This window comes from Oncorhynchus mykiss, chromosome 7 (genome assembly GCF_013265735.2).
Source record: "Oncorhynchus mykiss isolate Arlee chromosome 7, USDA_OmykA_1.1, whole genome shotgun sequence".
In the NCBI taxonomy this organism is placed as follows: domain Eukaryota; kingdom Metazoa; phylum Chordata; class Actinopteri; order Salmoniformes; family Salmonidae; genus Oncorhynchus; species Oncorhynchus mykiss.
Genome location: NC_048571.1, coordinates 78,177,005 through 78,192,704, shown reverse-complemented (window position 1 = coordinate 78,192,704; position 15,700 = coordinate 78,177,005). Strand labels below are relative to the sequence as shown.

The 15,700-nt window shown below is 41.5% G+C and overlaps 1 protein-coding gene across 1 annotated transcript; it reads right to left on the bottom strand.

Moving 5' to 3' along the window:
- Positions 1 to 12,442: 12,442 nt before the first annotated feature.
- pxmp4 (peroxisomal membrane protein 4) lies at positions 12,443 to 14,652 on the bottom strand. The gene is made up of 4 exons (XM_021610665.2): positions 14,469 to 14,652; positions 13,944 to 14,006; positions 13,606 to 13,804; positions 12,443 to 13,042 (listed from the first exon to the last, which is right to left on the bottom strand). Exons 1-4 carry the CDS (start codon positions 14,579 to 14,581, stop codon positions 12,773 to 12,775), a joined length of 645 nt encoding a protein of 214 aa, XP_021466340.1. The 5' UTR covers positions 14,582 to 14,652; the 3' UTR covers positions 12,443 to 12,772.
- Between the last annotated feature and the right edge of the window lie 1,048 nt (positions 14,653 to 15,700).

The window sequence follows — 15,700 nt, the reverse complement described above, 5'->3', positions numbered from 1 at the left end:
TACACACTACACTATCTATACTCTACTGCATATACACTCTACTCTACTGCATATACACTCTATACTCTACCACATATACACTCTATACTCTACTGCATATACACTATATACTCTACGGCATATACACTCTATACTGTATAATCTACTGCATATACACTCTATACTTTACTGCATATACATTATATTCTCTACTGCATTTACACTCTATACTCAATACTCCACTGCATATACACTCTATACTCTGCTGGGTATACACTCTATAATCTACTGAAAGTATACTCTACACTCTACTGCATACACACTCTATACTCAATACTCAACTGAATATACACTAATTACTCTACTGAATATACACTGTATACTCTACTGAATATACACACTATACTCTACTGACTATACACTCTATACTCCACACACTACTGCATATACACTCTATATTCTACTGCAAACAAACTCTATACTCAATACTCTACAGAATACACACTACACAATCTATACTCTACTGCATATACACTCTATACGGTATAATCTACTGAATATACACTCTATACTCTACTGGATATACAGTCCATAATCGACTGCATACAAACTCTATACTCAATACTCTACAGAATACACACTACACTATCTATACTCTACTGCATATACACTCTACTCTACTGCATATACACTCTATACTCTACCACATATACACTCTATACTCTACTGCATATACATTCTATACTCTACTGGATACACTCTATACTCTATACTCCACTGCATATACACTCTATACTCTACTGGATATACACTCTATTATCTACTGAAAGTATACTCTACACTCTACTGCATACACACTCTATACTGAACTGAATATACACTCATTACTCTACTGCATATACACTATATACTCTACTGCATATACATTCTATACTCTACTGCATATACACTCTACTCTACTGCATATACACTCTATACTCTACCGCATATACACTCTATACTCTACTGCATGTACATTCTATAGTCTACTGGATATACACTCTACAATCTATACTCCACTGCATACACACTCTATACTCTATACTCAACTGAATATACACTCATTACTCTACTGCATATACACTATACACTCTACTGCATATAAACTCTATACTCTACTGCATATACACTCTATACTTTACTGCCTATACACTCTATACTCGATACTCTACTGCATATACATTCTATACTCTATAGTCTATACTCCACTGCATATACACTCTATACTCCACTGCATACGCACTCTATACTCAACTGAATATACACTCATTACTCTACTGCATATACACTATACACTCTACTGCATATAAACTCTATACTCTACTACATATACACTCTATACAATACTGGATATACTCTATACTCTACTGGATATACACTCTATACTTTACTGCCTATACACTCTATACTCGATACTCTACTGCATATACATTCTATACTCTACTGCATATACATTCTATACTCTATAGTCTATACTCCACTGCATATACACTCTATACTCCACTGCATACGCACTCTATACTCAACTGAATATACACTCATTACTCTACTGCATATACACTATACACTCTACTGCATATAAACTCTATACTCTACTACATATACACTCTATACAATACTGGATATACTCTATACTCTACTGGATATACACTCTATACTTTACTGCCTATACACTCTATACTCGATACTCTACTGCATATACATTCTATACTCTACTGGATATACACTCTATTATCTACTGAAAGCATACTCTACACTCTACTGTATACACACTCTATACTCAACTGAATATACACTCTATACTCTACTGGATATACACTCTATACTCCAAACATTACTGCATATACACTCTATATTCTACTGCATATACACTCTATACTGTATACTCTACTGAATATACACTATATACTCTACTGGATATACACTCTATAATCTACTGCATACAAACTCTATACTCAATACTCTACAGAATACACACTACACTATCTACACTCTACTGCATTAACACTCTACTCTACTGCATATACACTCTATACTCTACCTCATATACACTCTATACTCTATAGTCTACTGCATATACATTCTATACTCTACTGGATATACACCCTACAATCTATACTCCACTGCATACACGCTCTATACTCTACTGGGTATACACTCTATAATCTACTGAAAGTATATTCTATACTCTACTGCATACACACTCTATACTCAATACTCAACTGAATATACACTAATTACTCTACTGAATATACACTATATACTCTACTGGATATACACTCTATAATCTACTGCATACAAACTCTATACTCAATACTCTACAGAATACACACTACACTATCTACACTCTACTGCATTAACACTCTACTCTACTGCATATACACTCTATACTCTACCTCATATACACTCTATACTCTATAGTCTACTGCATATACATTCTATACTCTACTGGATATACACCCTACAATCTATACTCCACTGCATACACGCTCTATACTCTACTGGGTATACACTCTATAATCTACTGAAAGTATATTCTATACTCTACTGCATACACACTATCATCAATACTCAACTGAATATACACTAATTACTCTACTGAATATACACTCTATACTCTACTGAATATGCACTCTCTACTCTACTGACTATACACTCTATACTCTACTACATACACACTCTATACTCAATACTCTACTGAATATACACCCTATACTCTACTGGATACACTCTATAATCTATACTCCACTGCATATACACTCTATACTCTACTGGGTATACACTCTATAATCTACTGAAAGTATACTCTACACTCTACTGCATACACACTCTATACTCAATACTCAACTGAATATACACTAATTACATGAGAAATTCTGTTTTTCCATCGGACCCAAGCTTATATGCAACTATACATACAATACATATCAGCACATTTCAGGGCGGTAGCGTAGCATAGCGGTTAGAGCGTTGGACTGGTAACCGCGAGCTGACAAGGTACAACTTTGTCGTTCAGCCTCTGAACCCACCGTCATTGAAAATACGATTTTTTATTTAACTGACTTGCCGAATAAAAATGGCCCTTATGCCTAAAATTAACGCAATAAACAAATACAAATGAAATTAAATATCTATGCATGTTTATTTTCCCCCATTAAAAACACTTGCATGTCTGTCTAGGTTGGAACTATTAAAATACAGTAAAACATTTTAATTCTGAACTGGAATAAACTGATTAATCACATCACACAGATGAATAACAGAACACACACAGGCTTTTTGATAGTGCAACCCTAAGTAACAGTACAGAGGAAAAATGATCAGGCCTACTGTACATTTACTGTAGACATTATTGTTGAAAGAAAGTCTAGGTTGGAACTGTTGCTGTTAAAATACAATACATATGTTTTATTCTGAACTGGAATTAACTGATTGATCACATCACACAGATGTAGACCAGAAAACACACACACACACACACACACAACACAGTCCTAATGAGAGCATGTCTATTCTGGGCTCTGTTTTTGACAGTACAACACTGACGTCATGCTCAGCCTTGAAACTGTTTCTGTTCTTGTTTTCTAAGTATGTCAGAGTTGAGAACCCTGACTCACATAGGTATGTGGTGCCAAACTGGACCAGAACATCTCCTGCTTTCTCAGTCAGGTAGGAGACCACTTCCTGCTGTAGATGAGCAACCCAGAACTGTGTGAGTGTGTTTGCCTCAAAAAGCATCTTACTTCAATCAGTTTGTTCCCGTTAAGAATAACTATTATTATTGTATTTTAACAGCAAAATTGAGAGCATCCTGTTGAGCTGTATCCCCGCCTGGTACGACAACTGCAACGCCCACAACCGCAGGACTTTCCAGAGGGGCAAACTATAGCGGGGTGAACAGGCATGATAGGCACTGCCAGCCCTCCAGGACACCTACAGCCCCTGATGTCACAGGAAGGACAAAATGATCATCAAGGACAACAACCAACCGAGCCACTGCCGGTTCACCCCGCTATCGTCCAGAAGGCGAGGTCAGTACAGGTGCATCAAAGCTGGGACAGAGAGACTGAAAAGCAGCTTCTATCTCAAGGCCATCAGACTGTTAAACAGCCATCACTAACACAGAGAGGCTGTTGCCTACATACAGACTTGGAATCATTGGCCACTTTAATAAATGGATCACTAGTCACTTTAATAATGCCACTTTAATGTTTACATATCTTGTATTACACATCTCACATGTATATACTGTATTTTATACTATCTATTGCATCTTGTCTATGCTCGTTGTTCATCACTCATCCATATATTTATATGTATGTATACTTATTCCATCCCTTTACTTAGATGTGTGTGTATTAGGTAGTTGTTGTGGAATTGTTAAGATTACTTGTTAGATATTACTGCACTGTCTGAACTAGAAGCACAAGCATTTTGCATCACTCGCAATAACATCTGCTAACCATGTGTATGTGACCAATAAAATTGATTTGATTTGAAGCTGTAAAACTTTTTGAGGATCTGAGGACCCATGCCAAATATTTTTAGTCTCCTGAGTGGGAATAGACTTTGTGTGAGTTTGTACAGCCTATCCCAGCTCCCAGAGAACCCCGCTTACCACCTCCGGAGCGATATTCGGGGAATCCTGGTACCTGCCGGGGTTATCTTTCTCAGTGCTCGCTTATTTTTGAGCTACTGCCATCTTCGTTGCCATCAGACAGATCGAAGATAGCGAATATTATTACACTAATGTCGGGAAGGGCGCTCTCCGGGGCTACGGCAGTTTGGGAGAAACAATCTGCCATTTGTGGTCATCTGGAGGAATTCATGGCAGAAGTGAGAAAGGTATTTGAGCTTGGTATTCCCACGCAGCCTCTCTCTGTGCCCATGGATGCTAGGGCACTGGACAGCCTCTCTATAGGGCAAGTCACCCATAGTACTGTGCCCTTTCAAATATGGGTTTCTGGTAACCACAGTGAGACAAGACAGTTCCTCCTCATTGCATCTCCCCATGTTCTGGTTGTTTTGGGATTTTCCTGGCCTCTAAAGCACAATCCAATGATTGATTGGACCACAAGCTCCATCCTGGGTTGTAGCCCATTTTGCCATTCCCACTGCCCTCAAGCAGCACAGACTTCCTCAAGTCATCTTCTTCTGGATGTTACCAAGACTGTGGATGTCTCTGCTATCCCCACAGACTGCCATGACCTCCTGGAAGTGTTCCGTAAGGCACGTGCTACTTCCCTTCCCCCGCACCGTCCTTAGGATTGTGCCATTGATCTTCTCCCAGGCACTACACCAACTCGGGGTAGATTGTATTCTCTGTCTGGCCCGGAGACCAAAGCTATGGAGGAGTACATAGAGGAGTCTCTGGCCACAATGGCCCCCCTCTCGGCACTCACTTCTCCCAAGGTACCGTTCAAATGGTCTCCAGCTGTCGACAAAGCCTTTGTGGACCTGAAGCACAACAGCACCCATCCTCATCCATCCGGACCCCTAGCGTCAATTTGTGGTGGAAGTGGATGCTTCGGATGTTGGAGTTGGGCCACTACTGAAAGGAACTACGTTGTTGGCAACCCGAGAACTCCTGGCGGGGAAGATGGCGTTGGAGGAGTGGAGGCACTGGCTGGAAGGAGCAGAACAGCCATTCCTGGTCTGGACTGAGTACAGCCAAGTGCCTCAACTCCAGGCAGACACGGTGGGCCCTCCTGTTTACCAAATTTAACTTCACCATCTCCTACCACCCAGGGTCAAAGAATGTGAAGCCTGACGCCCTCTCCCACCTATACAGTTCCTCTGCCACACCTTCGACCTCTGAAACCATTCTCCCTACCTCATGCCTTGCTGCCACTGTGGATTGAGGTATTGAGAACCTGGTCCGCGAGGCACAACGCTCCCAACCTGGACCTGAAGGGGGCCCGGCTAACCGGCTGTTAGTCCCTAATCCAGTCCGGTCCCGGGTCCTGGAATGTGCTCATTCCTCCAGGCTGACCTGTCATCCAGGGTTCGGTCATACACTAGCCTTCCTTTGACAATGTTTCTGGTGGCCCACAATGGTCCCTAATGTCTCTGCCTTCGTTGCCACATGCACAGTATGCTCAGAACAAGCCTACACGGCAAGCTCCTTCTGGCCTCCTTCAGTCACTACCGGTCCCTCATCGTCCCTGGTCTCATATATCTCTGGACTTTGTCACTGGGCTCCCTCCGTCTGATGGCAACGCTGTCATTCTGACGGTAGTCGATCGGTACTCCAAGGCCACCCATTTCATCCCTCTCCCCAAACTACCTTCTGCCAAGGAGACGGCCCAGCTTATAGTGCAGCATGTCTTCTGGATCCATGGACTCTCGGTAGACATGGTCTCAGATTGGGGTTCTTGTCTCAGTTCTGGGAGGCGTTCTGCACCCTTATTGGGTCGTCGGCCAGTCTCTCATCCGGATTCCATCCCCAAACTAACGGTCAGTCGGAGCGAGCCAACCAAGACCTGGAGACCACCTTAAGGTACCTGGTTTCAACCAACCCCACTACCTGCAGCCGTCAACTGGTCTGGGTGGAGTATGCCCGGAACACCATTCCCAGTTCTGCCACGGGACTCACCCCATGGAGCACTTCTTTGCGAGGCATTGGAAATCCTCCCTGGTCTTTGTGGTTGAATCTGTATTTGAAATTTACTGCTCGACTTACAGATCATTGTATGTGTGGGGTACGAAGATGTCATGTTAAACACTATTATTGTACACAGTGAGTCCATGCAACTTATTGTGACTTGTTAAATACATTTTTACTCCTGAAATTAAATAGGCTTGCCATAATAGAGGGGTTGCGTACTTATTGACTCAAACCATTTCAGCTTTTCATTTTTAATTAATTTGTAAAAAATTCCTGAAAACCTCATTTCACTTTGACATTATGGGGTATTATGTGTAGGCCAGTGACACACAATCATAATTGAATTAATTTAAAACTCCCCCTGCAGCAAGTTGTGGCAATTTTCAGACAGGTTGTGGCAAGGAGGAAACCGACGCCTTTGCAGCCTGAAGGGAGGATGTTTCATGTACTTCTTGGTCACAGGGGGACACAAGTGTTCTGCTGATTGGGCTGAGTGCTTTGGGACGCTAGAGATTAAATGACGTTGGGGCTAGAAGTCCAGTAGAATGGTAGCCTGACTACCCATCCACACTAGCGTTTCTTATGGAGCCATTAAAAGCGCAGAGGAATTCAATTCAGGATGAGTTGTCAGGCAAGTAGAATGGAAGGAAAACAGCAGTGGGAGTATAGTAGACATGATTGTGTAGCAGCATTGGAGTCCATTCGAATTAAAGACATTCAATTCAGGAAGTGATTTGAATGAAAAATCTCAAGACTAAACAACATTAGGAAGAACTTTGCTTTTGCGGTGGAAAATTAGGTTGACAAGATTGCGGATGACTCACTTTATTATAAGCATACAAAGACACACGCGCACACACCACATGCAAACGGCTTGCGCAGTACGGGTTACAGGTTCATGTGAAACAAACCAACCCTCTTTCTATTAAATTCGTAGAGCTCTGTAAACCACTCTTAAGGTGGCACTAGGAGCAGTTGAAACTCCCATTAAACATGACAGGATAGGAGAAAAAGACAAACTGAACTAACTGACACTTTGTGACAGTTCCTTTTCTTTTTTCTCTGACTTTGTAGCGGATTCTATTGTTGTGAAACTAAAGGTCCAACAACAACATCCCTGTCCAATAATACTTTTGTCAGTTTGTCAAAGGACTCATTTGCTGGTTATGCCTATTTGTAAACTACCTTCATCTAGTTGGACTAGACAATCTGAACCCTCTCTTTCTAAAATGATCAATTGTTGCAACCATATTACTAGCCTGTCCAACCTCTCATATCATCGGAGATCGCTAAAGATTGGAAAGCTGCCATGGTCATCCCCTCTTCAAAGGAGGAGACACTCTAGACCCGAAATGTTACAGGCCTATGTCTATCCTACCCTGCCTTTCAAAGATCTTCGAAAGCCAAGTTAACAAACAGATCACCGGTAATTTTGAATCCCACCGTACCTTCTCCGCTATGCAATCTGGTTTTCGAGCTCGTCATGGGTGCACCTCAGCCACACTCAAGGTCCTAAATGATATCATAACCGCCATCGATAAAAGACAGTACTGTGCAGTCGTCTTCATTGACCTGGCCAAGGCTTTCGACTCTCTCAATCACCACATTATTTTCGGCAGACTCAACAGCCTTGGTTTCTCAAATGACTGCCTCGCCTGGTTCACCAACTACTTCTCAGAGTTCAGTGTGTCAAATCGGAGGGCCTGTTGTCCAGACCTCTGGCAGTCTCTATGGGGGTGCCACAGGGTTCAATTCTCAGGCTGACTCTTTTCTATGTATAAGTCAATGATGTTGCTCTTGCTACTGGTGATTCTCTGATCCACCTCTACGCAGACGACTCCGTTCTGTATACTTCTGGCCCTTCTTTGGACACTGTGCTAACAAACCTCCAGACGAGCTTCAATGGCATACAACACTCCTTCCGTGGCCTCCGACTGCACTTAAATGCAAGTAAAACTAAATGCATGCTCTTCAACCGATCGCTACCCGCCCGTCTAGCATCACTACTCTGGACTGTTCTGACTTAGAAAATGTGGACAACTACAAATACCTAGGTGTCTGGTTAGACTGTAAACTCTCCTTCCAGACTCACGCTAAGCATCTCCAATCCAAAATTATATCTAGAATTGCCTTCCTACTTCGTAACAAAGCCTCCTTCACTTATGCTGCTAAACATACCCTCGTAAAACTGACTATCCTACCGATCCTTGACTTCGATGATGTCATTTACAAAATAGCCTCCAACACTCTACTTAGCAAATTGGATGTAGTCTATCACAGTGATCTCCGTTTTGACACCAAAGCCCCATATACTACCCACCATTGCGACCTGTATGCTCTTGTTGGTTGGCCCTCAGTACATATTCGTTACCAAACCCACTGGCTCCAGGTCATCTAAGTCTTTGCTAGGTAAAGCCCCACCTTTATCTCAGCTCACTGGTCACCATAGGAGCACCCACCCGTAGCACATGCTCCAGCAGGTATATTTCACTGGTCATCCCCAAAGCCAACTCCTGCTTTGGCTGCCTTTCCTTCCAGTTCTCTGCTGCGAATGACTGGAACGAATTGCAAAAATCACTGAAGCTGGAGACTTATGTCTCCCTCACTAACTTTAAGTATCAGCTGTCAGAGCAGCTTACCGATCATTGCACCTGTACACAGCCCATCTGTAAATAGCACACCCAACTACCTCATCCCCATGTTATTTTTTGCACCCCAGTATCTCTACTTGCAAATCTATCACTCCAGTGTTAATGTTAAATTGTAATTAGTTCCCCACTATGGCCTGTTTATTGCCTTACCTCCCTAATCTTACCTTTGCACACACTGTATATAGATGTTTCTATTGTTATTGACTGTGTTTGTTTATCCCGTGTGTAACTCTGTGTTTGTGTCGCGCTGCTTTGCTTTATCTTGGCCAGGTCGCAGTTGTAAATGATGAAATAGTGAAATCAAATAAAAAAAGTGAACAACACGCTAAATGCTGGCCTATAAATCAGCATAGTGGAATTATAAGTCGATAGGTGATTATCATACTATTCCGTGGCTTGACAGTAGTTATGGTTGAAATTCAGGTCACAACATCTATTACTGTTTGAAGGTCAGGGGTAGCTGTGCAGAAGCCTGTCCTAAAAGGCCGTAGTGTGTGCAGGCTTTTATAGGGTGCAGCCAAGCATTAACACACCTGATTAACTAGTTGTGAACACCACGATAAGTTGTTTATTTTATTTTTAAAATTATTTCCTTCTGAAAATGATCTACATCTTGAGTGTGGGTGCAAGATGTATGGGTTGTCTGTTTCACATGAAATTGTGAATTACTTGGCACCACCATGTGGCTACTTTGTTTGACAAATACAATCATGTTTCATTCCATGCAAATCACAGGCAAATGTGTCAAGAAAGTAATAATATACTACATAAATCATAAAAGCAGCATTTATTCTGTTGCATTTGAAGTGCCTGTATAATTAGATAACTGAATGTAATCTGTAGCCCCAATTCTAAGCAGAAGAATTTTGTGAGGAATGGGTTGGTGAAAGGAATATAATTGAGGCTCCCTCAAGCCAAATGCATACACCAATGGTTTGAAATCCTTGAGAGGGACGTGCATACTCGATGAGGGAGAAACGGAATTGGGCTTGTTCAATGACAGTATGGCTAAGAAAGGCAATTCACTTTTAAGAGAACTGTAGGTACATTTTGTATCATGCTAACCTACAAGTCATTGTAACAAACATTTAACAAGCAAACACTGTTCAAGGTCAAACTGATGATTCGTACCAAAAACAAAGGAAAGTAAAATGAGTAGTATATGAATATTCAAATAAAAAATTTAAAAACACCGGTTTTAGATCATGGAAATATCACATTAAATCCTGCTTACTGCTTTGTTATTAAAAACAAAGTAGCACTATCTTATGAAAGAAACATTAAAGAACATTACAAAGAATCTAGTAATTACTGGAAAATATGCTATTCTATGAATCAAGTGCGTTAAGTGCATTGGGGGAAAAAAACTGTAGGTAGTGCATAGTTTTAAGCAGGGGTTCCCAAACTCGTTCCTGGGGGCCACATTTTGGTTTACACAGCGGATTCAAATAACCAACTCATGGTCACGCTTTGATTACTTGAATCCGCTGTGTAGTGCCCGGGCAAAAACCAAAACATGCCCCCAGGACCGAGCTTGGGAAAATCTGTTCTAAACTACAGTAGCATATAAAAACTGATACAATTCTAGATTGACAGGGAGAGCAAATCCGCTTCACACCTTTTCAGGTATTATTTATTTCACTTACACTAGATCTAGGAGCACATAGTTTTTAATGAAAGCCAACATTTATTTAAAAATATTTAATTTCTTTAAAGGTTTATAATCACTAGCTCTTGATTTAACATGGCAGAGAACCAGGACCCGTATTCACAAATAGTGCTGATCTAGGCGATATACAGTACCAGTCAAAAGTTTGAACACACATACTCATTCAAGGTTTTTTTTTATTTTTTACTATTTTCTACACTGTAGAATAATAGTGAAGACATCAAAACTATGAAATAACACATATGGAATCATGTAGTAACCAAAATCCAGATATTTGATATTCTTCAAATAGCCACCCTTTGCCTTGATGACAGCTTGGCACACACTTGGCATTCTCTCAACCAGCTTCATGAGGTAGTTAGTTACCTGGAATGCATTTCAATTAACAGGTGTGCCTTGTAAAAAGTGCATTTGTGGAATTTCTTTCCTTTTTAATGTGTTTGAGCCAATCAGTTGTGTTGTGACAAGGTAGGGGTGGTATACAGGAGATAGCCCTATTTGGTAAAAGACCAAGTACATATTATGGCAAGAACAGCTCAAATAAGCGAAGAGAAACGACAGTCCATTATAACTTTAAGACATGAAGGTCAGTCAATCCGGAAAATGTCAAGAACTTTGAAAGTTTCTTCAAGTGCAGTTGCAAAAACCATCATACGTTATGATGAAACTGGCTCTCATGAGGACCGCCACAGGAAAGGAAGACCCAGTTACCTCTGCTGCAGAGGATAAGTTCATTAGAGTTAACTGCACCTCAGAAATTGCAGCCAAAGTAAATGCTTCACACATCTCAACATAACTGTTCAGAGGAGATTGCGTGAATCAGGCCTTCATGGTGAAATTGCTGCAAATAAACCACTACTAAAGGACACCAATAAGAAGAAGAGACGTGCTTAGGCCAAGAAACATTAGACTGGTGGAAATCTGTCCTTTGGTCTGGAGTCCAAATTTGAGATTTTTGGTTCCAACCGCAGTGTCTTTGTGAGACAAAGAGTAGGTGAATGGATGATCTCCACGTGTGGTTTCCACCGTGAAGCATGGAGGTGGTGTGATGGTGCTTTGCTGGTGACACGGTCTGTGATTTATTTAGAATTTAAGGCACACTTAACCAGCATGGCTAATGCAGCATTCTGCAGTGATACGCCATCCCATCTGGTTTTCGCTTATAGCACAATGACCCAACACACGTCCAGGCTGCATAAGGGCTATTTGACCAAGAAGGAGAGTGATGAACGCTGCATCCGATGACCTGGCCTCCACATTTACCCGACCTCAACCCAATTGAGATGGTTTGGGATGAATTAGACCGCAGAGTGAAGGAAAAGCAGCCAACAAGTGCTCAGTATATGTGGGGACTCCTTCAAGACTGTTGGAAAAGCATTCCAGGTGAAGCTGTTGAGAGAATGCCAAGAGTGTGCAAAGCTGTCATCAAGGCAAATGGTGGCTACTTTGAAGAAGCTAAAATCTAAAATATATGTTTTGGTTACTACATGATTCCATATGTGTCATTTCATCGTTTTGATATCTTCACTATTATTCTACATTGTAGAAAATAGTCAAAATAAAGACACTTGAATGAGTAGGTGTGTCCAAACATTTGAGTGGTACTGTATGTATCATCTTATTCATTATTTTCTAAAGGGCCAAACTGATCCTAGCTCAGCCCTCCAACTCTGAGACACTTTAAATACGGGCCCAGGCCTGCATCGCAACAGTCTAAAGTCATACTGGGAATTTGCTTTCCACCCTGTCCAGTTCTTTCAGACCAGATGAAGGAAAGGAGACGAGGAAGACACTTTAGTCTATTGAGATGCTTATTTTAGCTTTAGCTCACTTGGGCGCGACAGTCCTTGGCTTGTTGTAGACAAGGAAGTCTGAGATATCATGCCACACGTTGCTGTCGTGGTAGAGGTAGTTCATGGAGGACTGCAGTGAAGGCTGCAGGGTGTGGGGGTGGTACTCGAACAGCCATAGCACGATGCCCCACACCAGGGTAGCAAACAGGGGGAAGGGGTCCCGCTTGGGCTGTGGTACAATGCCTTTCTCCACAGCCAGGCGTGACAAGGCAAACAGGATCCTAGACAGCAGGTACATGTTGATCTAGAGACGTAACAAGAAAGATCCTTTCATTAGACAAGATAACAAGGAAGTACATTTCATTAGAAATACAGTAAGGTAGAATATTGACTAGCCTACATAAGAACAAGCTTTCTTTCGACCACTATTTTCTCTCGTAACCACTTTGAAGACTTGACATAGTGCAACAAGGTGACAACCTATCCAGATGTTTTATTGGTCATGTATTGGCACTAGTAACCCAGGTTGAGCGCAGCCCTCATGACATAAGTATTGTCAATTTATCTGGCTATTAATCTCTTGTGGAAAGACAAATATAACAAATGGGATGGGACGACTACCGAGGAACAAATGTTCCAGTGTGCTGGTTTTGTGTCACTGGTTATTTGGACAGTTCACAACTCACCTGCACATTTAAAATTTCAGGAGTGGACATTTGGCCCATAGACTTACCTGTGACTTCAGGAAGGGGGGGAGAGAAATAGGGCTACCAATGAGGTTCTGGCACTTGTGCTAGTTTCATCTCTCATAACTCTTTCCCTAGATCATCATAGAGCAGTTTATGCCATGTTTTTGTTCTGGATTACCTGGCTATTGATGTTGTTGTTTTCCCCAAACACCAACCAGCCACCGAGGCAGGCGGCGAAGAAGGACTGAGATGGTAGACTCTTCCCCTGGATCCTCTCCTGTAGGGCTTGCAGTCCTTTGTACGTGAACACAAAGTAGGCGAGATTGCGCGAGTGTTGGTACGTGGCCTTCACAATGGCTCGCAGCTTATCTTTCAGGCTGTGCATATGAAAAAGGGGGGTGGGGGGTGGGGAGCGCATTGTCCATTGTTAATAGACCATTATCAATTTTTGATGCAGTTTTGATTTATTTTAGCGCTAGCTAAGTGATTTGGGAGAGTGCTAAAACGTCTTCTTACCTTCCACTTCTGAAAAGAAACGTCATGACAAGAGCATGGGGTGCCCGGATTTTTGCCCCATAACTGGAAATGAGAAATATCAGGTTCAAGGTCAGTGTCAACTGATTTACACGTGTGTGATATGGCAGGTCAGCCAAACTGTATGAATCTTGAGAAAGGTCAAACCACTGAGTTAGCAAGCTAGCTACAGTTAGGTTAACTAATGTCAAGTGTTTCAGGGTTTGATAGATAGCTACTAACTTTAGTTAACTAACAACAGCGCTAGGTCCATCTAGTTGACTTTGCTTGACCATCATCATTAGCTACATTTCAATATGTTCAATATGCTAGTTATTTCAATATGCTTGCTGGCCAACCTTGGCTAACTAGTTCAAAGGGCAGCTAGCTACTGTACGTTGGATAGCAAGCTGTAAAATAATAGCTAACGTAGATAACAGATTCTAGCGAAGTGGACAAGCTAGCTAGCTAGAAATAAGCAAAGTAAGTTAGCTAGCTAGAAAGTAAGTAGCTAAGTAAACAACTCACACAGCACCATTTCGGAATCCTTTAACAACTGCAAGTGCAGCTTTATACTTTTCTTGCTGTAATATATTATTAATCGTGTACACCACAGTTTTGACTAAATCTGGACCTGCCATTTCGGGGGTCTTGAATGAATGTGACACAAACCCAACCCTTTTAGTGCCGCGCAAATATTTTCCGTCACGGGACGAGGAATCTGCATGAAGGTTCCTATTTAAGCCTGAGGACAGCCACCAAGTTACAGTAACTGTCCAGTGTTGCCAGAGTTCTATGAAATATGACCTATTTACAATATGAGAAAAATAGTTTTCCTTCCAAAAAATTGTAGTTAAGTATGTTTTAAGAGCAGCTTTTCTGTGTTGGAATGTTGTGAGCGTACTCCAATAACATAATTGTGTGGGCATATACCTGTCATTAAAAATATGAATGAGAGTACTTCTTCTCCATTTGGGTTTAATGGAGGTTGGCATCCAATACAACTGTGTTTTTCGACTTCAAATGCAAACATTTTTTTTTTTCACAAATAAAAAAGAAACATCCGAAACTACATATACTACACTACCCACCCCTAGCCAACTATCCATGCTAGAGTTCAGGTAAATGAATCCCTTCTTGGCCCACAGGCGTGGGAGGGTGGCACTCCTTCTCCCAACATCTTCTGTAGATCCTCTGCAGTTGTGTCTCGAGCATCCAGAAAACATCCTGCCGCTTTCACAATAATGGCAATTCTCTGACCCGCTTTCTACTTGCACAGCACAATTCACAACCATTGCCATGAAGGCCAAAAACCTGGATTTGTCAACGCACAGTAAAATTAACTTTTTTCATTGGCCCTGTTATCACAGCGACAGCAGAAGCATTCCCTCCCTCTCCACCCTTCTCACTGCATATGTAACACCCGGTCCTACTCTGACTTTAGCTACCTCTACAGTGCCTTGCGAAAGTATTCGGCCCCCTTGAACTTTGCGACCTTTTGCCACATTTCAGGCTTCAAACATAAAGATATAAAACTGTATTTTTTTGTGAAGAATCAACAACAAGTGGGACACAATCATGAAGTGGAACGACATTTATTGGATATTTCAAACTTTTTTAACAAATAAAAAACTGAAAAATTGGGCATGCAAAATTATTCAGCCCCCTTAAGTTAATACTTTGTAGCGCCACCTTTTGCTGCGATTACAGCTGTAAGTCGCTTGGGGTATGTCTCTATCAGTTTTGCACATCGAGAGACT

What these genes read in the sequence shown, in the direction of transcription:
- pxmp4 (XM_021610665.2), bottom strand. Translation starts at nt 14,581, where the DNA reads ATGGCAGGTCCAGATTTAGTCAAAACTGTGGTGTACACGATTAATAAT. An exon ending in TTTCTTTTCAGAAGTGGAAG is followed by an intron (nt 13,805 to 13,943) that starts GTAAGAAGACGT and finishes TCATATGCACAG; the next exon opens with CCTGAAAGATAAGCTGCGAG. An exon ending in ACAACAACATCAATAGCCAG is followed by an intron (nt 13,043 to 13,605) that starts GTAATCCAGAAC and finishes TTACGTCTCTAG; the next exon opens with ATCAACATGTACCTGCTGTC.